This window comes from Typopeltis vanoorti, chromosome 12 (assembly GCF_054136105.1).
Source record: "Typopeltis vanoorti isolate ZY-2024b chromosome 12, IOZ_Tvanoo_1.0, whole genome shotgun sequence".
In the NCBI taxonomy this organism is placed as follows: domain Eukaryota; kingdom Metazoa; phylum Arthropoda; class Arachnida; order Uropygi; family Thelyphonidae; genus Typopeltis; species Typopeltis vanoorti.
Window position 1 is genome coordinate 97635026 of NC_143560.1, and position 26371 is coordinate 97661396.

At 37.4% G+C, this 26371-nt stretch overlaps 1 protein-coding gene across 6 annotated transcripts in view; it reads left to right on the forward strand.

Moving 5' to 3' along the window:
* LOC150101041 (uncharacterized) overlaps positions 1–26371 on the forward strand; it is a 242556-nt gene that overhangs the window by 199674 nt on the left and 16511 nt on the right. For all 6 annotated transcript variants that reach the window (XM_090401679.1, XM_090401681.1, XM_090401678.1 and 3 more), the window contains exon 7: positions 22088–22171. In XM_090401679.1, the coding sequence (XP_090257805.1) occupies positions 22088–22171 (84 nt within the window). The remainder of the gene's footprint in view (positions 1–22087; positions 22172–26371) is intronic.

The following is a 26371-nucleotide window of genomic DNA, read 5'->3' on the forward strand; positions in this document are numbered from 1 at the left end:
TCATAGCCCTTCTTCTTAATTCATTTTTATCATGTCGAGGTAAAATATAAAATATTGACAATTTTCACTTTCTCACTCTTCACTCTCTCGCCCCTTCCAACAATCCCTTTCATGTTCTCTCTCATACTGAACTTATTACTAGTCAAGTCATAAGTACCTACGACAATTAAGATCTCATTAACTTCTTTTCTGTTTTTTATTTGCTTCCTTTATATTCTTAATTTTTGCTCTGGGAAAACTCAAAGTTATAACTCGCTCATCAGTAGCATGTTTTATTAGAATCACCATACCAAATAGCTTCTCTCTTTTACTAACAACTTCACTTACCTGATTTCTGTTACCCCCCCCCCTGACTTACCTGTTTCCGTGCTTTGTTGTTTCTTATTTTGCTGCTCATTTAAACACCTCTCGACTTTTTGTAATTCCCGCATTGTTTCTCTGATGATCTGCTTTAATTTTGCTAGTTTGGAGGTTAATTCATTTTCATTAATCTCCTTCACAACTCCAATAACCTAATTGGGGGAGGAGGCTAGTCTTGTTCTCACCTACAGTGCTCTTTTTAGCATTACTTTTCTTGTGCATTTTTGGTGCCATTTTAAACTTATACTTATTTATTGTGGAAATATCTTAATAAAAATATATTATGAAATACTAAATACACTAAAATCTACACTAATATACTATAAAACATGAATTTTCTATGGAAAAAATACAATAAAACAGACAAAAAATTTTGTCTGTTTTATTGTGTTTTTAGCGCTCCAATTTTTACAGGAGCACTAAATTCACTGACTGACCACATTGTATCTTGGAACCAAAACCTAACTATTGTACTGAATCTTAAAATCCTTACACTCCCTGCATGAACAACGTATTTTGATAATGCGTTCCATTCACTCACAGTCCTTCATGTAAAAGATCTACTTCTGACATCCCTCTTCACCACACTCCTACATAACTTCCAGGGATGATCTCTTGTTCTTCTCTTCTATTCTTTTTATAATCCCTCCAGACAGTGGCGTAGTTAGAGCAGTTGCACCCCTCTCAATACACACCAAAAATACTATAAAAAGTCAAAATGACATATAGGGAAATAAATTAAAACACTATATTTATTTTTGAAGTAAAACTTTAATTTCAACATTCTAAAATGTTATTTTTCTTGCTTTTCTGTTAGCAAAATCGTCGATGATATTGGCAAAGTCTATTTCATAGTAATCTTGGTAATTCTTAATCAAATTTTATTTTAAAAAACTCCTCTCACAATTATCTACACTTACAGCAATTGTGAGGAAAATTCACAGTAGTATTACAGTATTTGGAACTGAGCTCTCGAGACTATTTTAGAATTAACTGCAAAAGTTCAAAAAGGTTCAAAGTGCTGCCCGGGGTGGACCCCTCCCCCCAGCTATGCCATTGCCTCCAGATTAATCTGATAAAATTCCCTCACTAACTTAAACATCTATCTTATCACCTCTTTCCCTCCTGTCCACAAAACTCTTCACTCAATGTCTTCAACCTCTCTCTCTCTCCATATCAGCATTCTAGAGTCCAGATATTGTTTTAGTGACTCTTCTCTGGCCTATCTCCATTGTTTCCACATCACAGTGAAAACCAGATGATCAAATCTGAGCCGAATAGTCCAAGTGTGGTCTGACCAGTGCTTTATACAGTGACATCAATTCCTCCTTATCCCTACATTTTAGTGTACTCCTTATCATAGCGGCAATGTGCAGTCTTTGCAACCCTTGCAATATGCCATCTAAACTTCAGTCTGTTGTCAGCTGTCACTTCCAAATCTTGAATCTCATCCACTTTCTGAAGTACAGTGCCATCAGTATAGTATATGGCTTCATATTTCTGCACTCCAAAATGCAAAACCTTGCACTTATTGATATTAAAAATATAATCCCATATTTTTTATCAAACAGTAAAAACACATATTTGAAAATCAGGAACACCAAACTATTTATATTTTACAAAATACATATTAAAAGGATAAACATGAGCTTTAAATTATATGAGAAAACTGTCAAGAAAGAAGAAAGGAACTCTCTCTCTCTCTGTTGTTCTGGAGGCTTCTTGGTTATGTAAGGTCATGTTATTTTTGTCAATTCAAAGGAACACCCTTTGGGTTCCACTTTCAGTTGAATTGGGAAGTGTCTTGTTCTCTGTGGTGGTGGTATTCACAATAGTTAGTGTGTAGCTTTCTACAAAAGTTTTGTTTAAGGTGTTGCTTGGATTTGATGACAAATGGGTCCTGGTTTCTTAAGTAAATTGTAGAATATCATGTGTTTTCTGGTCTATGTGGAGTAGATACCAGTAATCTTCATGGCTGTATGTCTTGTCACAGATTTTAGAGGTAGTATCAGTAGCTTAAGAAACTATCTCTTTGTTTGCAAAACAGGTCAGGTGCATGTGTGTGTGTGTGTGTTTTCCAAGATTCCTGTGCTTGCAGAAGAAACAACCACCTGTTTCTCTGCTCAGAATTTGCAGAGCTTTGTTGGAAAATTTGTTCCTCTGGAGTAGGTTAAATGTGCCAAGTCTCCACTGTATATATTAATAGATTTTTTATTTGTTGGAAGTTTTTCCATTTGGTTATACTATAAATTAAAGATGCCAAGAATTTATATACTTGATTTGATCCTTTATCCAAGTGTAAGCAAAATTTGCACCTGAAGTATTTTCAGGACTGGGGCAACTCATATATAGAAGCTAATGACTTCACATCACTTGCCTTAGTATCCCATAATACAAAGCACATAATCCTTGCAGACATGTATAATGAATATGCATTATGGAAAGGATCGTCAATCAGACCAGTTTCAACCTTTATTGAGGTCTCATCAGTGGGAGCAAGACCCAGAGGTAATAATAAGCATGAAGTAAATTACGCAGAAATTATATTTTCATATATGAGTAGCCAAAAGTTGTCACATCTTATTATTAAAAGATAGTTGGAAGTTTTTCCACTTGGTTATACTATAAATTAAAGATACCAAGAAATTATATACTTGGTTTAATCCTTTATCGAAATGTAAGCAGTGTTGGTTACCTGATAATATTTGAACTGCTTCAATAATGAGAAAACCATATCCAAAATGCCTTCAGGACTTCAGCATATGGCCAGTGACTCAAGTCAAAATTCTAGCCTCTCACTCAGCTTACACTACAGCTTATAACAACTGTAGGGGAAAAAAATCATCAACAAATCCATAACAAACTTTATAAAGACCTGGTGCACTTAGCTTGCCTCCTGGTCAAATGGCATTTGAAATTTCTGAATCCTCACCAAAGTAGTGGGACACAGCTTCTGTACTTCTATGTTTCCACCTCTCCCACAACCTGATAGCAACATCAAAACCTCCTAAAGATAAGTCAGATCTCTCTCTCCACAGCATTCCTCCTGAAATTTCATCAGAAGAGCATCAAAAATATACTCACTAGCCTTAGATATCAATAAGTCTCCTAGCCTGATAGTATTCCTCCAGTTGTACTAAAAGCTTATGCTTCAGAACTCTCTCCCATCTTGTATCATCTCTTCAAGCTGTCATACTCATCTGGCATTTCTCTCCAGCAGCTTGGAAACAGGCTTTTATCCAGCATGCTCCCAAAGGAAGATAAAAGTCAAACTATCACCCTATTGCTCTAACCTCAGTACTCTCAAAAATAATGGAAAATGTCATTAGCAGCCAACTGCTTTACTTCTTGGCGACTCCATCACCATGTTGGAGGCTTAATGGAATGTATACAGCACTCAGAAAGGATTAACATAGGTTTAATACTTCCTATATTTCGTCCTAGTAACCAGGACATCTTCGGGGATTACAAAAACAACTAATGTAACATGAACACAAATATCATACAGTACTAAGCCCAACCATGTGGGTGACACTAAAAGTCCTATCTAGGTGGAGTGCCCTCTAAGGGTGGTTGTAGGTGGCCTGGAATGTAAGGTGGGACCTCTGGTGATGAGTGTTTCCAAATCTTCGGAAGCTTAATGCAACCGTATTTATTAAGATTTTAACATATATTATAGAACACTAAAAGTCCTATCTAGGTGGAGCGCCCTATAATATCATACAAATATCATACAATACCGTATGATATTTGTGCTCATGTTACATTAGTTGTTTTTGTAATCCCCAAAGATGTCCTAGTAACTAGGACGAAATATAGGAAGTGTTAAACCTATGTTAATCCTTTCTGAGTGCTGTATACATTCCATTAAGCCTCCAACATAATGTCCTCACAGCACTTAAGCCTCTACACACGGAGACTCCATCACAAATTGCTTAGTGATTGCCGATATGGATTTCGCCATTCTATTTCCACAGCAGATCTCCTTGCAAAAGATGTAGGTTTTCGTGTATTGATCTTGATTGATTAATCTCATCCATCCCTTCAGGACAGGTAGAGTCCCCTAATGAGGAGTTCATGACGAATTTAATGTGGCCTGTTTGTCACTCCTTGACTGCAATCTGTGTGTGTGTGTGTGTGTTCACTGGGCTGGTTTGCATGTTCTAAGGGATCAAAAACCTGAGTTTCAGGGTGAAAAAAACCCCTACCTCCATATGAAACCAGCTAACTCACCTTTCATCAAAAGAGACCAGACTGACTCACTGACTGGAATTCAGGGCCAGATTTAGACTTGCTGAGGCCCTAAACCATACAAAAACCCAGAGACCCCTACTGTTTTAAATTACATCAGCTGGTCTTTTTGTTTTTTTATTTGAGGCCCCAGCAGATTGTGAGATCCTAAACTGTAGCTTTTTTAGCTTATACGTAAATCCGGCACTGCTGGAATTGAACCTAGGTCTCTCCAACCAAAGGGAGTCTATATTGACTAAGCTACATAGGCTTGTATTGATCTTCCTGAAACAAAATAAGTTAGGTAATAGTCAATAACTTCAGGCAATGTGGGCTTTAGTTGATTTGCAGTTACTTTAGAAATGAGTTTGCAGTCGGTGTTAATTAGTGAGATTGGACACATTTCAGATGTCTTTGTGGTTTCCCTTCTTTGATATCAGGCATTCTACTAGATCATGACTGATTGCAGAAACCCATAGGATTAATCTTCTTCTGGCATTTTAAGGAGAAATGGTCTAATTTGACTCTGGAAACTTGGAAAAACTCTTATGTGAGTTCATCTAGACCAGGAGTTTTATTTTTTGGTAAGGATTTGAATGCAAATTTCAGTTCTTCCATATTGATTGGTATTTCTTGGTTATTCTGATCTTTCACAGGAATTGTTTTTGTTCCTCTCAGTATTTCGTGAATGGCTTTGTGAGATAGTCCCGTGAAGCTGTATGTATTCTTGTAATATGTAATATTTCAGAAGCAGTTTTATTTGGATCTTCTATTGATGCTGCCATCTTGTAGTCTAATTGGTGAGACAATTTGCTGCTTTTTTTTAAGAGAAAAATACTGTGTGTGTGTGTGTGTAAGGGGAAGAAGGTATCTGAAAGGTTTATATGTACATACCGGCATCATCAGTAGGCACCTAGATAATTCTAAGCATTTTTATGTCTTGAAGCAGTGGCGTACCCAGGGAGGGGGCCATAGGGCCCTTCCCCCCCCCCCCCCCCAAAAAAAAGAAAAAGTTAAAAAACACTAGAAAATTTTCCAAAATACTTTTTCTAATTAAAATTCATTTTTTTATTTATGTTGTGTCATGTCTTCTATTTCTATACCACTTACGAATTAGGTGTCACATAAGGTGAGAGAACCCTATAGCAGTGTTTCTCAACCTATGGTCCATGACGATGGGACAGGTTGTCCGCAGGCTTAAATTAACCAATTAAATCTATATATTTTAATTATCCAAACAAAACAAATTAAAATTGAATAAGTAAGTAAAAATTATTAAAATAAAATGAATACTTAAAAAAAAAAAAATAGCTGCAGAATGTTCATTCCATGAACATTCTGCCACTATTTTAATTTGTAGCAGCAGAATGACGAGTAATAAAAGGAGGGGTGAAGTGCAAAAACAATATGGTTTTATTGCTTCCACCTTCCCTTGCTGTTTTGTCATATTTGAAGTGAACATGTGTTATCCACATGACCACATTTCAACCAATTGCTTGTTGTTTATTGATTATTATTGTTGAAGGTTTTCCTCCTTCAACCAATTGCTTGTTGTTTATTGATTTTTATTGTTGAAGGTTTTCCTCCTTCAACCAAGGCTTAGTATATCTTCAGAAGTGCTAAGTAATACTTAGACAAAATGTGTTGTGAGTTAACTCCACTATTTATATATTTTTCAGAAATTGCGCAAAAAGCAAGCTGACAATTGAGTTGAAATGCTAACTCTCTTAAACCGAATTCTGATATGTGAAATTGCCATATACATATATATATCTTAGTTTTAATACGTTTACGAATTTTAACGCTTTCGGTTGAATTTTATTGCTACAATTAATAACGATAGTTTTTAGTTAGATGTGTTTTTGCCAGTGCAACATATGGTTTTGCTTGAGTCTATATATACAGCATAGTTTCTGTATGAGAGGACGTGATTTATTAATTAGTGTCATTTTTTATTCGAGTTGTCTCTAATAGCACTATTTGTTGAGAAATATATTACACAGACTGCTTATACCTTATTCACTGACATAATAAAAGTACTTGTTTTTCTTGCCTATGCAATATAGTGGTTATTGGGGGAGGGCGTGTTGTTTACCGTGGGAGCAAGTTACTATCGCCCTGCTCTGAATGTGTTTTGGCCTTTTTTCATTTGTGAGGTATATGTGAAACTTTTTAATTTCTTTTTTTGATAAATAAAATCAGGGGTGAGAGTTATATGCAAGGAAGTATGGTATTTCAATTATGGATAAGTACATCGGTACTTTCTTTAAACGGAAAAATATCTCGGACGACAGTGATAATACAAAATGAGTTTGTGTGTAGTTTCTGAAGAGAAAGAGATCTGTAACGAATCCACAGAAACACAGAATTCCCATCAGTTGCAATGCGATAATATTAATACACTTAACGAAAGGAAAGATTTGCTGACTTGTTGGACACTCGACCAGTGGATCGCATTCAAAGGTAAATACAATTGGTTAGTTTATAGGAACATTTTTCTGTTTTGTGACTTTTCTCCCTTTACAGTAATTATGCCTACATTATTGTGCTATTATTCAATAATTGTTTACAGTTTTGAATGTGTATATAAAGTCAATATCAACAGTCACCTGATTACGAACGCGTGATGAAAGGGATGGGGAAGTTTCGAGCTTCCCCAGATAGTATTCAAAAGGTAAATACATTTGGTTATTTTGTATAGGGTCCCAAAACTTATTAGTTTAGAATTTAACCACTGGGAAAAGGTTTGTGTCCACCTCAAAACTCTGAAACAGAATTTGGAAACATTTTCCGAATAACTTTTTATAAGAAATTTCTGTGATTTCACGATAGGCTTTCAGTCATGAGAATAACCTTCATTATCGAAAAAAAAAAAAAAACAGCTAATTGAGCTTTCAAGTGACAATGGGCTTAAAATGCAATTCCGTGATCATGGTTTGGTTCGATTCTGGATCTTGCCTTCAGCGAGAAGTGAATTTCCCGAATTATTTGAAGAAGTCAAAAATCGTAATGCGGTTTTCTACAACCTATCTTTGCGAGAAACGATTTTCATCGCTCTTTCAAATCAAAACAAAATGCAGAATCCATCTTAGTGTGTATGTCGATCTTTGACTGAAGTTGACCAATATTGAGCCAGCAACTCTGCAAAGTCGAGAAGCTCATCCATCTCATTAAAAGTAGATAGTAACATAATTATATCATTTTATTTATTTGTTTAATAAAAATTAAAACAAAGTTTTAATTTTTATCCATAAAATTTAATTTTTTATCTATATATCTGGCCTGGTTGGCCGACTCTTCAGCCAAAAGGCTGCGAGTTCGAATCCCGTGGGCATGGATATTTGTGATTGTCTGAGAAAATACTAATGGTAGTGGTCGGCAGTAGACAGCGTTGGTGTAGATGATAATGATGATTGTACTTGTGGTTGGTGAAGACGGAAAGTTGTAGAGTATGTGCCCTTTCTCGATATGTCTTTGGACTACCTGGAGGTGTTATGTAATAATAATATCAACAAGCTTTATATGTTCGTTGTGCATTACATAGTTTGAATTTGGCACTTGGAAATGCTATATCTGTGACAAATAAGAAATTGCATTGGCATAATTGAAAAGGTACACAATTTCTTCAATACCCTTAAAAGACAGGACGTCCTTGTTGTTTATAATATTATAATATTAATATCTTTTAAGATTTATAATATCTTTATTTAGCTTGCAAAAAATATTTGCATGCACCTTACCATTGTCTAAAATAATGCAAAAATCTGACAGTGACCTCTTAATTGCTCTAAATTTTGTTGATGATGATGTTGTGGCTCAATTAAATACTGTTCGTGAAACACCAGATTCTTCATTTAAAGATATTTATGATGAAGCATATATAAAAGCCAATAATTTTAATATTGACATTAAAAAGCCAAGGACTTCATCAAAACAAACATTAAGGTCCAATGTTCCAGCCGATTCTGTAGAAGAGTATTTCAGGAGAACTATTTCATTCCATTTATTGACCAAATATTAACTCAACTTCATGAACATTTCACTCGGCACTGCAATATTTTGAAATATATTTTTTTTCTCTTCTACCAAATAGAAAAGATGCTCCAACAGCAAGTGCAATGGAAGATTTTCGTCAATTGTGTGAATTTTATGCCGGTGATTTGCCTTATACAAATCCAGCAATTTTGAACACCGAATTCAAATTGTGATATAAAAAATTTGAAAAACTGTTTGCAATAGCTCCATGCAAAAATGCCATTGATGCAGTTTCAAAGTGTGACAAAATGATATATCCTAACATCTATAACTTATTAAAAATATTTGCAATGCTTCCGGTAATAACATGCGTCAGTGAAAGGTAATTTTCTAACTTACGCCTTTTAAAAACCTATTTAAGATCTACCGTGACACAATCACGATTGAACGAACTGGCTTTACTATATATATATATATATATATACACACAGAGAGAGATTAATGTAACCACGACTGAAATAATTCAGGAGCTTTGTAAAAAGAAAACTGGATTTTATTCTTTAAATAAATTTTTATAATCACTTAATGAATTTTATTGAATGAATGAAATTTAACGAAGTTTAATTGAACGGATAAAAATATTTTTAATGCAAATTCATTGTATTAAAAATATTTTTATCTGTTCAACTTGCATCCCCCCCCCCCCCCCAAGATTAAATCCTGGGTGCACCACTGTCTTGAAGAGCAGAGTGATATGCAAAACACTCTTCTGAGAAGTACTGGAGATGTTGTTCAAGTTGTCTCTGAATGGTGATGCTCTGTTTACTCTTTTGAATGAGTGAGAATAGATACCAAAGCCTGAATGTTGAATACATAATCTAGATCCTGTAGAAGAGTACTGTTGAAAATCCAGTACATATCTAATTTGGATACTTCAGAAGATAATGAAAGTTGCAGCTTAATGAAGCAGTGATCCAAAATGTTGGAAATGATTTGAAAATGTAATATCTGTCCAATTGTGCTTGATAGAGGAGTCGACACCTAGAGGTCTGGGCTTGCCAACCGCTAGATAGGACCTTTTATCTAGATGTTGGGGCCAAAACACATCAGTGAGTTCATTACTATTTACCAGTGTACTTGAAGTTTGTTTATTGATGATGTATGATAGTTAGCACACCTGCACCCTATCCTTTTTCAAGAGTGACAGTTAAAGTCTCTAATTATGATGACATGTTCTTAGTCGGTGTTGGAAAGATGAATTTGTATATAGTCTAAGATCGCTGATGCTAGAGAATCCTGCTGTGGTATGTAAATATTGAAAACATACAAGGCATTGTGGTTGGGTGTTTCTTTGTGAGCATACAAAACATGTTCTGGCATGCCTGCAGTCAGTTTTATTTTGTAGTGTTGGGGGGGGGGGGGGGTTCAGTAATTGATATCTAAGCTAAACCCTACTTAACGTTGTTGGATTGCAGAGCGATGGAGGTCATAAGGTCACTCTACCCATTTTGTAGATAGTTTGGATGATGAGTTGCTGTTTGTTTCTTGCAGAAGGATTAGATCTCAATGATATTTTCTGTACATAGTCAAGGACTATTCTATTCTGTAAGGCAGAAGTACATCCTTTTGCATTGAGAGACAAAATACTTAATAACATTATGTTTTAGAAAAGGGTGATTATAAGTTGGCATTTAGTATTGCTCCTGGTATTGTGTTTGCGGCCCATTAATTAGGTAGTATATTTTCTTATACCTGTTAACTTCTGCTCTGTCCTTGATTTTAGCATTTTGCATTTTTGCATTTTAGTTTGGGATGTAGGTCCAGAAGTTGTGATATAAGTTCTGGGATTCTTGTGGTGTATTTAAGGACTCTTATTAATTTGCAAGGAAAACCTTGCACTTTCTGTAGGAAAGATGATAGTTGCCTATTGGTTAAAGGCCCTCAGTGTGGCTAAGTTCATCCTCAGCTTCTTCATCTTTAGGTCATCACATGGATAAATATAGTCCCCCTCATTGTCTGGGCCTCTCTTCTGTCATGGACAGGTGGAGTAAGGCTAAATTTCTAAATGTTTTCTTTTCTAAGTTGCAGCTACAAATTAGTGCAAAGCTGGGTTGGTAATTTTGATTGCGCTGTTTGGGAAGCACTTGTAATCTGTTTTTCTTTGTCATGTCTGTTGGAATAGTTACTACTTCAATAGTGTGCTAAGTGTTGCATACTGTGAGCCTTCAACATAAAACTTGGGTTGCCATTTATTGGCATACATTCATGAGTGAAGTAGCCCTTTCTTTGTGGAGTTTTGGATTTTCCATCTCTGAGGTTCATGATGGTTTTGGTTGCTTTTTTCTTTTTTTTTCTGTACTTTGCTTAACCTTATGTCCAGCTTTGTTCTGCACTGCTACTAACTAGTCTGTTCCTCTGGGTTGGAATATCTGTTGATGAGTCATTAGAAATATAAGGAATAGTGTTCCCAATGTGACCTTCCTCATGGCAAAAGAAGCACTGTGATGAGAAAGATAAGTAGAAAGTGTACATGATTCCATTTAGGTCAGTTTTGATTATCTTTGGCAGGTTGTTTGGAAAGTGCATTGGTGCCTGTCTTTGGAAGCTTTTGATATGAGCAAATTCAGTTTTTTTCCACCCATTGCTGCTGACAGTGTGCATAATTTTCTAGTGATTGAGATCTTGATATTATTGATCTGGTGAATCAGTGAAGAATTTCAGAGTGAACATTTGATACTGTTACTTTAGTTGGTACTGGAGCTATTGGAGTAGCTTTGAAGTGATAAACACCTATGTCAGTGCCTTTTTTTGTGGTACTGTTTGTTCCAGTGAGGTGCAGCTGAAACATGAGTACACTTCCTCATGTTGGAGGTTTAATGGAATATAATACACTTCCTACCATTCTGTAGGCATGGGGGTGATATATTTTGCAGGCACAATTTTGGCAACTGCTATATGGGAGGAACTTGGTGAATTAGAGAATACTATAACTCACCTCGTTGAGTCAGAGATGAGAGATTCTCTACGTAGAAAGATGAGTGGTACGATAGAGGGCAAGAGAAATATGAATAAAATAATGAGAGTGGGGAGTATGGAAAGGTTGAATGATAGTGAAGTATTTGGAGATGGTCCGAATTGGGAGGATGAATGGCAAATGAGAGTGGCTGACTTGCAGAGAGAGATGAGCTGAAAGAGCAGGTGGAATGTTTAGGGAATGAGAAGAGAAGGGTGAAAAAAGAGATTAGGCGAATGGAAGAGACGAATGCAAGGCAAATCAAAGTAGGAGTGAGAGAGAGTTACGGGAATGATAAAAGAAGAGAATAGGAACAGTAGAAGAGAGGGAATGAGAGAAGAGGAGAGAATGGAAATAGTAAGAGAGAGTGAATGAGAGGAATGCAAGAGAGCACTGGAACCAAGGATAGAGTGATGTCAGGAAGGTAGGTAAGTAGGGGAACACAGAAAGAAAGTGTTAGAGAAGAGAGAGAGAGTGAGGGATGTATGTGAGCAATCGAGGAACGGGGTAGTGAGAGGTGCAATGTATGGATACTCAATGATCCATGGTGTTCAAGATAGGATGCATGAGGAGTGTTTGCCTGGAGATAGAAAGTGTGGCTATGGCAAATAAGAGCAGTGAAAGGGTGGACGAGAGGATTGGATGGTAGGAATGAATGACTTGACAAGTAATATAAATTGGGCAGTGAGAGATATGAGATTCTTGCTTGAGGTTGTGCGAAAGAAGACACAGAGAGGAAAGATAGTATGTGTGTTGCCTTGGTATGCTAGTGAAGAGCTGAGCAGAAGAGCAGTAATATTGAATAACATAATAGCTAGAATGTGTCAGAAGACAGGATTGGAATGTGTGGATGCTTGGAGGGTGTTTGAGGACAGAGAGGAATTGTATGCGAGAGACCACTTGCATTTGAATGAGGATGGACATAGGCATCTGGAGAGATTACTGTTCTGAACGAGTTGGTGTGTCCCAGGGTGGATGGTAGCAGGAGTGGCCTCTTGTGGGAATGGGTACTTGGGAGAAAGGAGACGACATCAGGTAACGCTGAGCTCAGTAGAGTCTAGAGAGGATAATGCTGGGTATAGAAACAATAGCATTTTTAAGCTTTGCACCAACGTGAGGAGTATTCGGAATAAAGGAGAGGAACTGGTGACGCTGATAGCATCAGCCTGACCAAAGATTATTGGGATCACTGAGAGTGTGGTTGACAGAAGAGGATATATTTACAGGAATAAAAGTAGCTGGATACAGCATTTTTCTGCAGGATAGGAAAGGAAAGCATTGTGGTGTAGTACTGCTTATGATAAGTGACATCTTATGTCCTCTAAGAGTGGAGGCTTTGGAAGGCAGTGACACTATGGATTTTGAAAGCATGTGGTGTGAGGTAGAGGTAACAGAACAGGATATTTAGTGCGGTGTTGCTACAGACCAAGAAGCACAGAGGGTGGATACCCAGAGATGTTTAGACAGTTGAGCTTGGCAAGTGCAAGAAGAATGATTGTTATGGGAGATTTTAACTACAGCAGTATAAATTGGGGAGAGGAAGATACATGTAGCAAGAAGGGAATGGAATTTCTAAAATTCTTGAGGGACAAATGTCTTACACAACATGTAATTGAGCGAACAACAGGTTCAAGAGTTTTGGATTTGGTTATAGCATCAGAAGAGTTGATAATAACTGAGATGACATCTCTCCCACCAGTTGGAGAGAGTGACCATGTGGTTTTGACTTGGAAGATGAATAGACATGCAGGAGTATCAAAGAGACGGGAACGTATGTGGAATTATAAGGCAGGTGATTACAATAGTCTTAGATGTCAGCTTGGGGAAGTTTCATGGAGGGAGGAATTGGAGGGACAGGATATCATTAGTGCTTGGGAAATTGTGAAGGAATATTTGTTAGGCAATAGTAAGCTGTGTTCCACGAGTGAAGAAGAAGACGCAATTTGGAGTAAAGTGGATGACAATCAATATTAAACAGGAACTGCATGCAAAAAAGGGGCTATGGAAGAGATATAAGGAGACATATGAAGAGCAGATGCATGAAGAATATAAGACACAGGCCAGGAGAGTGACTAGTATGGTAAGGAAGGCGAAACTGGAACATGAGAAGAGATTGGCCCTAAGATCAAAAGAAAATCCTAGGGAATTTTTTAGCTTTGTGGCTAGTAGGAGGAGAAATGACTGTGAAAGATTGACATTGTGGGATAAAAACGGGAATAGAGTGACTGATGCAGAGGACATAGTAGAATTATTCAATGAACACTTTATTGGAGTATTTCATCCTGGAGGAGTAAATTTTAATAACAGAGGTATAGGGCAGGTTTGTGGTTTAGAAGTGCAGGAGGAGAGCGTATTCGAGATGCTGAGTACTCTGGAAGTCAGTAAAGCTGTGGGACTGGATGGTATTTCACAATGAGTTTTGAGAGAATGTGCTAAACAACTGACAGCTCCTTTGACCTGCATTTTCAGTGTAAGTCTGGCTACAGGAAAGGTGCCCAGGGAATGGAAGGTAGGCGAGATAGTGCCATTGCATAAGGGTAGTAGCAGACTGGAAATGTCTAATTATAGGTCAGTTTGTATATCATCAGTAGTTAAGATCTTGTAGAAATTAGTGAGGGACCATATACAGCATTTGTAGATGAGGGTAATGTTATATGTGAGAGTCAACATGGATTTGTGAAGGGGTGCTCTTGTTTTAGTAATTTGCTAGCCTTTTATAATAAAGTTACAAGAGCAGTAGATGATGGAAAGACATATACTGCCATTTTCTTGGATTTAGCGAAGGTATTTGACAGGGTTCCACATGATAAGCTGATATTTAAGTTGCAGCACATGGGTCTGGATGTCAGGTTGGTCAACTGGATTCAGGATTGGCTACCCAAATGGTATCAGAGAGTTGTGTATGTTGGAGCATTTTCAAGGAGGCAGAAGGTCATAAGTGGGGTCCCACCAGTGGTGTGTTGGTAAATTTTTAACAACCGGCTCGCTTTATGAAAAATTTGATTCTTCACAAAGTTCTATTGTATCTTCAGATGTCTTTGTTTCTGCTTCTTCAAATTTTGTCCTTTTAATGTTTAAGAATTTTCGTTCTATTTCATTTTTTCATATAACAGCTATCTGCTTTTCGACCGCAAAACTCTAACCCTGATTAAAATTATTTTAATTATTAAAAAAAAAAAGAAAAAAAACCGAAATAAAAACATATATTAAAGAAATTTTTCCTATAACACCTACAACTTACCTATTATCAAATGAAATCCTGAACAAAAATAATGTAACACTAATATTACCACTCGTATTCATTTTTTTTTTTTTTTTTTTTTTTTTTTTTTTTTTTTTTTTTCAAATGACAAGAGACTGTAGCCGTCACAACGAATTTTTGTATTTATCGATAGTGCAACAATGTTGCATTTCCAAGAACTTAATGTTGCAAGTTCTTGGAAATTCACTGAAAAATAAGGCATTATTGTTTATTCAAATACCCAGTTCGGGAGTTTTGATAACATGTTTGTGTTTTAATGAATACAGACATTGTTTAGTAAATAAAATCGTTTCCAAATTCCCGTTTGTAAATTGTGTTTGTGTTTGTGAATTCTCCTTTATGCATTTATTTTTGATAATAATCATGATAATATATGTAAGTGTTTATTATACAATTTCAAAATATTTACGAGAAAAAGTATATACCACCATTCATCATCTATCCTTTCATAAAGAATTTTAATAACCTGCTCGCCCGACTTAAAAACATTAACAACTGGCTCGCTAAATTTGAAAAATTTTAACAACCGGCTCGCACTGGCTCGTGCGAGCCGGTCCCAACACACCACTGGGTCCCACGGGGCTCAGTTCTGGGACCTATACTATTTAACCTTTATATCAATGACATTGTCAGTGGATTGCAGTCGGATATTCAGTTGTTTGTGGCTGTTGTGAAGCTGGGAAGGGTTATTAATAATAGTGCATATGTGGTAGCCCTGCAAGAGGATTTCAATAAGCTAGATAGATTGGCAAATGAATGGAGGTGTCAGTTTAATGCAGCAAAATGTAAGGTTTTGAGTAAAATGTAAGCTTTGGGACACATCGATGGGATGCTAAATACTCTATTGGAGGAGCTATACTGGAGGATGTAGGGGAGACAAGAGATCTGGGGTTGATGATAGATAGAACCTGAAATTTAGGGTACATATTGCAAAGGTGGTGAAGGTAACACAGAGAATTGTTGCAATAATGAGAAGGACACTGACCAGCAGAGATAAAAGATTTATTTTTCCGTTGTATAAGACTCTGATCAGACCACACTTAGACTATTGTTCACAGATATGGTCCCCAGGATTTGAAGGGGATAAATTAACTATGGAAAGGGTACAAAGGTAGATAACAAAGATGGTTTCAGGACTGTACAATGTTAGTTATGAGGATCAGCTGAGGGAATGTGGACTGCAGAGTTTGGTGGATAGAAGAAGGAGAGGTGATATGATTGAGACTTTTAAGCTGTTGAGGGATGGTTACAGGGTTGACACTGGGGAGTTCTTTCGCTTGGTTGAACAGTGGGAAGGAGTGATGACAAGAGGCTATCCCTGGAAGTTACGAAAGGAAACTGTGAGCAAGAGAGTGAGAAGTGGTTTCTTTGCATGGAGGTTGGTTGAACCATGGAATGCATTGCCTGATGGAGTGAGTGAGATCACTAAGGGTAATGGAGGATGTGTTCTCTCTTTAGATTTTCCTGTTAATGTAGGCACCCCCTTTTACATCGGCTGAATTTCAATCGAAATGACTGTCTCTCTCTCTCTCTCTCCAAGAGAGAGAGAGAGACAGTTTTGGGAGATTTTTATCTTATGCAACCATCAATGAAATAGTTTAAGAATTATTTAATAATATTTTATTAATATTAATTTTCTGGCACACGGCAACAATTTTAATTGGTAATCCACTGACTGTTCTGTACTTTGTATTCCATTCCTTTAACCGTTTGTTCTACACTGATGATGTACTGTCCTTTCAGTACGAAATATTTGTATCTTTATTTCATTAAAGTTATTACTGTTGGTTTTATATGTGTTAAGTTATTAATTATTAATTTGTTGAGAAACACTCAGTGCCATACCCTATCAAATGCTTTTTAGATGTTAAGTGTAACTGCATAGGTTTCTCCAAACCTTTCCATTACAGAAGTCCAGAAGTGGGTAAGGTGGTTGCTAATTAGCTGGCAGTTTTCCAGGTGTTGAAGTTGACTAGTGATAGCCTTCTCCATTACTTCGGATTAAACTGAAGTGAAAACAATAGTTTTCACTTCAGTTTAATAATAAACCTGATAATAAACATTTGTCATCCGTTTTAGGAATTCAGTGCATATGGACTTGCTTCCGTGCTGTAGGGTGGATGTTAGCTGAGTATAATATAGTGTATAGTGCCTTTGTTTCATATCCAGGTTTTTCAAGATTCTTCAAATATATTTCTCTTGTAGAAGGTCGCAGGAAGTATGCAATGCAATGTTCTAGGCAAAGAAGGTCTTTTTGCCTTGGTCATTTATGGAGGAATTAAAAGAGAAGAATGAAATCAGCTTTGTCTTTAGATGATACAGTGAATTGCTGTTATGGTGAGAAAGAGGAGATATCACAGATGAGCAGAAGTTGCACCCAACAGCTTTGGCAAAGGAGTAGAACGCATGTTGGAAGTTTATTTTGCACTTGGTTAGACTATAATAAATTTAGTTTAATCCTTTATCCAAGTGTAGCCAAACAAAGTTTGCGCCTGAAAATATCTTCAGGACTGAGGCAAGGTGGTACATCTGTTGGCAACTCATAGCAAAGGTGGACCAAGATCTCATCTCTCCTTCTCTTAGTATCTCCCATAATGCAAAGCAAATCTCCTTGCATACATGTATAATGCTATGCATTATGGGAAGGGTCACTACCCATACCGGTTTCAACCTTTATTGAGGTCTCGTCAGTGGGAGGCAGACCCAGAAGTGGTGATACCAAGGCAGAAGCAATAGAGAGATCATATTTACCTATACGAGTTGCCAGAGGGTGTACCACCTTAGTGGCCTTTCCCTTAATGCATAGCATTATACATGTCCGCAAGGAGATGTGCTTTGCATTATGGGAGATACTAAGACAAGGAGAGATGAGAGCTTGGTCCACCTTTGCTACAAGTTGCCAACAGATGTACTACCTTGCCTCAGTCCTGAAGATATTTTCAGGCGCAAACTTTGTTTACCTACACTTGGATAAAGGATCAAACTAAATTTATTATAGTCTAACCAAGTGCAAAATAAACTTCCAACATCTTTCTCTAAATCCAGAGTAATTTAATAATAAGGTGGTACACCCTCTGGTAACTCGTATAGATAAATATGACCTCTCCATTGCTTCTGTCTTGGTATCACCACTTCTGGGTCTGCCTCCCACTGATGAGACCTCAATAAAGGTTGAAACCGGTCTGGGTAGTGGCCCTTCCCTTAATGCATAGCATTATACATGTCTGCAAGGAGAAGTGCTTTGCATTATGGGGGATCTCATCTCTCCTTGTCTTAGATACTAAGATAAGGAGAGATGAGAGCTTCATCCACCTTTGCTACGAGTTGCCAACAGATGTACCACCTTGCCTCAGTCCTGAAGATATTTTCAGGCGCAAACTTTGTTTGCCTACACTTGGATAAAGAATTAATTACCGTATTTGCCGGCGTATAAGACGCACCCCCTTTTTTGTACACATTTTTTAGGAAAAAAAAACTTTATCAATGAATATTATAATGAATTTACATAATGAACTTCAGTAATTTTTTCTTCATATTCAGCTGGCATCTTTTGTGATATTTTTGTTTTAGTCCGCATATATAGCTGGTTTCTCTTCATGAATCTTGAACACCATGATGTTGATCCAGTAAAGTTGGCGATCCCTCTGTTAGTGGCACGTTGTTTCCTTGATGAATAATCATTTTTGTAGACACTGAAAGTCTCGCTTTTCTGTGGTCTAAAATCCAAGTATTCAGTTCTGCCTCAAGTTCTGATCATTTTGAAGTTCCACTTTGTAGATTATGTTTTCTGTGAGTTGCTTTTTTTAGATCCTTTTCCTGATACGCAACATAGCTTGTATGCAATACTGTAGCAAGGTGACATTTTTCACCCATAATTTGTCAAGAAATCTGGAGAAAATTTAACGGCATATCTGTGATTTAACAGCTGTGATCATTGATGACAGCGCATATGCATCCACTAAACTCTACGTAACTGGAATGCTCTCACACACCGCAAGGAAGAAATCGAAGGATGTTCCGAGTCGGAACAGAGAAAATTTCCAGAAATGAAAATAATAAAAAATTTAGTATCGGCATATAAGATGCAGCATGTTTTTCAGACCTATTTTCAAAGAAAAAAAGTGCATCTTATACGCCAGCAAATACCGTAAATTTATTACAATAAAACGCATGACTGCTGGTGGCACAAGCTGTGATATATTTAACCCTATAAAAATCAATCTTAGCCCTTTTAATAATGGCTTTACATGTGTTGTAGTTTGCCATGAAGGAAGTTGATGTTTTAGTCTCAAGCCACTTGTGATAGGCTGTTTTCTTTTCCTTTTGGTTCTACTAGTTATGTCAATGTAGTATTTCTCTAATTCTTTGAAAAGTTCCACTTATTTTCCATCAGTACTTGTTACAGAAGGTATATGTCTTGAATTCTGCTGATGTTGATTCTGAATTTGTTCCAGTGGCTGACGTTTTCACTGTTTGCACCATCTCCCTGATGAAAGTAGTGAGAATCTTATTTAACTAGATACTATTCTCAGCCCACATGGCATTTTATTATGTTATATTATCATTTTCTTTTGGTTTAAAGCAATACAAAATACATTTAGTTGGCTAAATCCCAAAATGCTAGCCTGTCCTCATTCATTCTTTATTGAGGTAGATGTCTACTGTCTACTAATGTATTGAATCATGAAATGGTGAGGATTGGACATTTGGTATGTTCTTTGCATTCTTTAGAAGGCTGTGTTGAGATCTCTCCCAGTTATTATTATTATTATTACCCCAAGACCTCATGGAGTCAAAGACTCATCTGGGAGGTCCTTTTATCACACACACAGCTCATCATGCCGTGTCTTAAACACACTCAAACTCCTTGCAGACACCACACTCTCAGGCAAGGCATCCCAATCGTTTACAACTCTGCACGCAAAAAAAACCTGCCTCTCACTCCCCTACTCACACCCTCTTTATACAGTTTCCAGGAATGACCTCTGTTCTCCCCCTATCTCCCACTATTTTCTGTAGAACTTCTTCAGCATTGATCCTATAACAACCCCTTACTAACTTGAAGGTCTCAATCATATCTCTCCCCCCCCTTCCTCCTGTCCACCAGACTCTGCAAATTACATCTTCTCAATATTTCCTCATACTCGACATTCCAGAGGTCAGAAACTACCTTAGTCAGTCACCTTTGGACCCTTTCCAACATCTCTTCATCCTTCTGAAAACCAGGTGACCAAATTTGGGTACAATAGTCCATGTGTGGCCTAATCAAAGCCTTATACAATGGAACAAGAATCTCTCTACTTCTACACGTCAGTGTCCTCTGCATCATTCCCAGAAGCCTTTGTGTTGTCTTCACAATTTTGGCTATGTGTCCCCTAAATTTCAGATCCTTATCCACTATCACCTCCAGGTCTCTTATTTCCTCCACCTCCAACAATATATCCTCACCAAGCATAAATTCTGCATCCCATTTTTGTTTTCCACATTTTAAAACCTTATATTTTGCAACATTGAACTCACATCCCCATTCCCGTGCCCAATCACTCAATTTATTCAAGTCTTCTTATAAGGCCGCGACATCTTCTCTACCCTTCATGGTTCGTCCCAATTTTGCATCATCTGCAAACAACTGAATATCTCCATCCAAATCTTCACCAATATCATTAATATACAAGTTAAACAGCAGTGGCCCTAAAACAGACCCCTGAGGTATACCACTAGTCACTTTCCTTTTCCTGGATATCGCTCCCCCATACACAACTTGTTGATACCTATCAGATAGCCAGTCTCCAATCCAATGCACTAATCTAATATCCAACCCCATCTGCTCTAGTTTGACTGTCAACTTATCATGAGGTACTCTATCAAAAGCCTTTGCGAAATCCAAGTATATTACTGTGTATCCTTCTCCTCTGTCCAAGGAAGCAGTCACTTTATTATAATAATTAAGTACATTACTAAAACATGACCTCCCTTTAGCAAATCCATGCTGTCCTTCAAAGATAATACCATTGTTGTCAACCCACTTCTGGATCCTAGTTCTCACAAGTTTCTCCAACAACTTAACTACAACACCTGACACACAGATAGGCCTATAGTTTGATGCTTGGGTTCGATCACCTCCTTTATGAAGTGGCACAGTCTTGCCCTCCTTCCACTCCTTAGGAACTTGACCGAGTGCAAAACTTGTATTAAAAAAATATGTCAAGGCAGGTGTCAACTCTCTGGCACATTCCTTCAGAATACGTGGTGATATATTATCAAGTCCTACAGCCCTATTAACATCAAGTTTGCTCAACTCCCTATACACCTCTTGCTCACTTACAGTCAGTCTCTCCTCCCCATCATCAACTGCTCTCAATCTCTCCATGAAGTCACATTCACAAGCTTGAAATGAACTGCTCATTAAGTATCTCCATCACACATTCTGCAACAGCTGTCTTTATACCATTTTCTCCAATCAGTGTCATTCTTCCATAATCATTCTTTATTTTGCTGGCTACATATCAAAAGAACTCATTAGGATTCTTTTTGGCTTCATTAGCTAGGTGCTGTTCATACCTCTCTTTAGCTACCCTCACCAACCAAGTTACCCTCCTTGCCTGGTCTTTGTAGATCTCATGGAATTGGTTATTTCCACTTTTATGCTGCCTCCACAATGCCCTTTTTCACTGTCGCATGCTTAATCTCTTTATTCATCCATCTCACACCTACCTTATTTAACCTTCTCATCCTTGGAATACATTTAGACATTGCATCTACTAGATAGTTTTTGAAAATCCCCCAAACTGCATTGATCTCTTTTCCAGCTAATTCCTCATTCCATGCTACACCCGCAAGCTGTCTCCTGAGCTCTTCATAATCACCCCCTTGTACTTCCACATATACCCTTTTCTCACAGAGGTCCTCACACTGCTAGCAACTACCCAGGTAATCAACTCATGGCCACTCTCACCAATTGGTGGATGATTTGACATCTCATTTATAATTACATCCTCTGATGAGATGACCAAATGGTTATGGAGCATCGACTTTAAGTGATCACAGAATAAAAGTTATTCTTCAAAAATGCTGAGTTTTTTTATATATCTTTTCTTTTTGCTTCAGAATATTAAATAGTGAATTGTTCATTATAATATAATTTGTTCACTTTTGCTAAATAATGCTTTTATCTTAACAATGTGTCCTGATTTTAAAATTAATTTCAAATATGTGTTTGTACTAGCCAGTCTTTTGTTTGAATGTAGGATGAACAGTTAAGAAGAGATGTGAAAAATGTGCTTTGTAAATCAAATTTGAATTTAATAACCATGAAAATTGCAGTTCAGAAAGTAAGTACTGAAGAAGTTATTTATTCATTTGTGTATATTCAATTTGAAATTAACTTTATCTATTAAGCTTTGTATTCTGCATTCAAGTTTTACCATAGTGCTTTTATGCCATATTTTGTTCATGTCACATATATAAATATGTACTAGCTGTTAATATATTTGAACACACTGTCTCAGATAGTGATCATGTTTGAATACAATTTAATAGAGCTCCAGGGATCGAGGTGGCCATGCCGTCAGAAAGAACTGACTGATAACCCGCATGGATAGGCTTCTGTGTTCGTCAGACATGTTATAATAGGTTTCATGGTTTAGAAAATAACTATTTATTAACTTAAAAGCTAATATTTCGCTGGTATTATATCCAGCATTTTCAGAGCACACAACACAAAGTTTGTTACAAAGGCAAGACAACCACAATCCGGTGTAACAGTCAGGAAGAAATGTGGACATCCGCCTCAGTGAACACAAAAAATATATCTGACACTTTCGCTATGATAAGTCGGGTCTGGCAGACCTTGCTTTGGATACCCCTGCACACAGGATCAATTGGAAAGAAACAAAAGTAATGCACAGACACTTCTACAAGTCAGAGAGGTTATTCCTGGAATCAACAGAAGCCTTAAAACATACTCCAAACCTTAACAAGTATGGTTGTATAAATCTACCAAAGATTTGGGAGACAGTCATCCTAAGACCAAATTAATATTTATTACTTTTATTTTTTAATTTATACTTTTCAAACTTTTTAAGACTATCATTTGGACTACTATTTCAAAACTTTGAAATTTTTTTTTTAAACCTAGATGCCGCCATATTAGGACTTTAGTCTTCTGTTGCACGCTGCAATCACTTTTACTAGCCCCACTGTTACACCGGACTGTGGTTGTCTTGCCTTTGTAACAAACTTTGTGTTGTGTGCTCTGAAGATGCTGGATATAATACCAGCAAAATATTAGCTTTTAAGTTTAATAAATAGTTATTTTCTTAACCATCTGTGTTCTTATTATACCGTGAAACCTATTATAACATGACTGATAACCCTCTCGTTACTGAAATGCTGGTAAAAGGTACTGTACTGAACGTTCAATGTGTGGCCGTGCTCCATCCTGCATAAAAATTATGGAGTCTAAACATTATCTTTGCTGCAATGCAGGAATGACAAAATTTTCCTGCATTTGTTCATAAATCTCTCCAGTAATGGAGCAGGTTACAGGACCTGTAGGGATAATACACTCAAAAAAGTATTATTGTTATTATTATTTCGGGCAACTCTAAGGAGTCGACAGACTCATCGAGGGAGGCCTTAACATCATGTCAAGAACAACTATTCGACATTCACACAGTATCTATCATACCTCACCTTGAACTCATTCACAGTCATAGCACCCACAACAGACTCTGGCAGTTTATTCCACTCGTTTACCACTCTCCAAGTAAAAAAACCTAGCTATAACACCCTTGCTAACCACATTCTTGCCCAGCTTCCATGTATAGCCCCTAGTCATCCCACCACCAGTTCTATTCTCAAAAATATCTTCTGAATTAATCTTATAGAAATCCTTCAGTAATTTGAATGTCTCAATCATATCAACCCCTTTTTCGCCATTCAACCAGTTTTTGCAACCCACAAATCTTCAACCTGTTCTCATAAAGTTCATTCCATAGACTGCTATCATCTTGGTCACTCGTCTCTGAATCCTCACCACCTCCTCCCCATCAAGAAGAAACCCTGGCGCCCATATCTGGGCACAGTAGTCTAGATGGGGTCTTATCAAGGCTCGATACAGAGGAACAATAACTTGTTTGTCTCTGCTTGTTAAAGTAGTTTTCAGCAACCAAGTAATTTGATGAGCTGATTTAGCCACTTGTGCGATGTGCCCCCTAAACTTCAACTCCCTATCCACCAACACTCACAAATCCCTGGCCTCATCAATCTCCTGGAGTACAGTTCTACCAGTGTGATATACTGCTGCTAATCTTTTCATCCCAAAATGCATAACCTTAAACTTTGCCACATTAAATCGACATCCATTTTCCTTAGCCCAGTTCTCCAAACTATCCAAATCATCTTGCAAAATTTTGACATCCTGTGCACTCACTATTGCTCTACCCAACTTTGCATCATTAGAAAACAAGTGAAACCTTCTCAGATCCTTTCCTATATCGTTAATGAACAAATTAAAAAGTAGTGGTCCAAGTCCTGAACCCTGTGGCACACCAGTAGTCACAAGCCGTCTTTTGGACTGTGCTACTGAATAAACCTCTCCCTGATATCTCTCCATCAACCACCCTCCTATCCATCTTACCGACCCTGTATCCATCTCCATACGCTGCAGTTTACTGATTAGAATTCCATGTGATATCCTATCAAAGGCCTTAGCAAGGTTCACTAGAATCACTGTAAACCCATTACCTTTATTCAGTTTAGCCATCACCGTGTTATAAAACGTGAGCAAGTTACTGAGGCATGATGTATCCTTCACAAAACCATGTTGTCCCCTATACAGTATCCCATTTTCATCTATCCAATCTTGTATTTTTCTCTTGACTAATTTCTCCAAGACCTTGACAACAATTCCTGATAAGGTAATCGGTCGTAATTTACAACAGCAGTCTTGGAACCTCCTTTATGCATTGGAACTATTTTCCCCTCTTTCCACCCCTTCGGGACTAACCCAGACCTGAGATTCAAATGAAACAAAATGGTCAAGGGCACTGACAATTCTTTAGCTGCTTCATGTACGACATGAGCTGGTATACCATCCAATCCCACAGATGTATTGACATTGAGGTTTTGTAATAGACTACTCATCTCCACTTCATTCACCACAATTCCCATATAATTTATTGGTTCATTCATTCCTGCAATGTCACCACCTGGATGATATATTCTTGCAAAGTGCTTGCTCAGTAATTCAACTATATCAACTGATTCGGTTACCTCCCTACCATCGGCAATTTTTTAAATCATTCTGCCGTATACATTTTTTTTTTGCAACATATTAAAAAAATTGTTTGGGATTCTCTTTTGCCTGCATGGCTAATGTTATTTCATAATCCGTTTTTGCTTTTCTTACCACACTCGTTACTCTTCTGGCCTGCGCTTTATACTGTTCAGTTTCTTTTTTTTTTTTTTTTTTTTTTTTTTTGCAGCACAAGCTTAATGGTGTTATTCATCCATTTAACCCCTACTTGATTTATTATTCGGACTCTAGGTATACAGTCAGCCATTGCCTCATTCAAACACTTCCTGACTGCCTCCCATGCACTATCAGTATCTAGCCCTTGCAGTTTTACATGCCATGGCACTGAATCAATCAAACTCCTAAGCTTTTCATACTTACTAGCCCGATAATTCCACACGTACCATGTCTTAATTGTAAATTCCACACTTTTAGCCACCTCCCAAGTCAAGACCCTATGATCACTCTCACCAGTTGGTGGCAACGTAGTCATATTGATTACAGCCAAATTCTCAGATGCAATTACTAGGTCAAGCACTCTCTGACCCCTAGTATTTTCCATTACATGCTGTCGCAGATAGTTATCCCTTAATAATCGCATAAAATCCAATTCCTTCTTCCCATGTGTCCTCTCCTCCTTCCAATTAATGTTACCATAGTTGAAATCACCCATAATAATTACCCTCCTTCCACTCATTTCTTCTATTTGCTTTTGCATACTATCTCCACCATCTATTTCATCACCTGGTCTATAGCAGCACCCAACTGTATATTTTGTTCTGCTAGTTTCAATCTCACACCAAATAGCCTCAAATGTGCTCTTTTCTCTATCCTGCAGTTCCACTTCTATTCTCCTTGGCTGTAGCTCATCAGCTATCATCAATAATACTACCTCCCCCCATTTTATTCTCCCTGTCATTCCTGAACACACCATACCCCTCACATTCATTCCCACTAGCTATATTATCTTCTGTCAGCCATGTTTCAGTAATGCCAATAACCTGTGGCCTAGAAATGCCAAACAAGGCCAAAAATTCTTCCTTCTTGTTCCTAATACTTCTGGCATTAGTATACATGAATTTCAGAAGCCCATTTGTCTCCTCCCTATTTTGATGCCTTATACTAACTATCCCATTCTGATTTGTAGTCTTTCGTACTCGCTTGGGCATATTACACACATTCATACACTCAACTGTCTCCCTAAAGTCTGCATATCTACTCCCCCCCCCCCGCT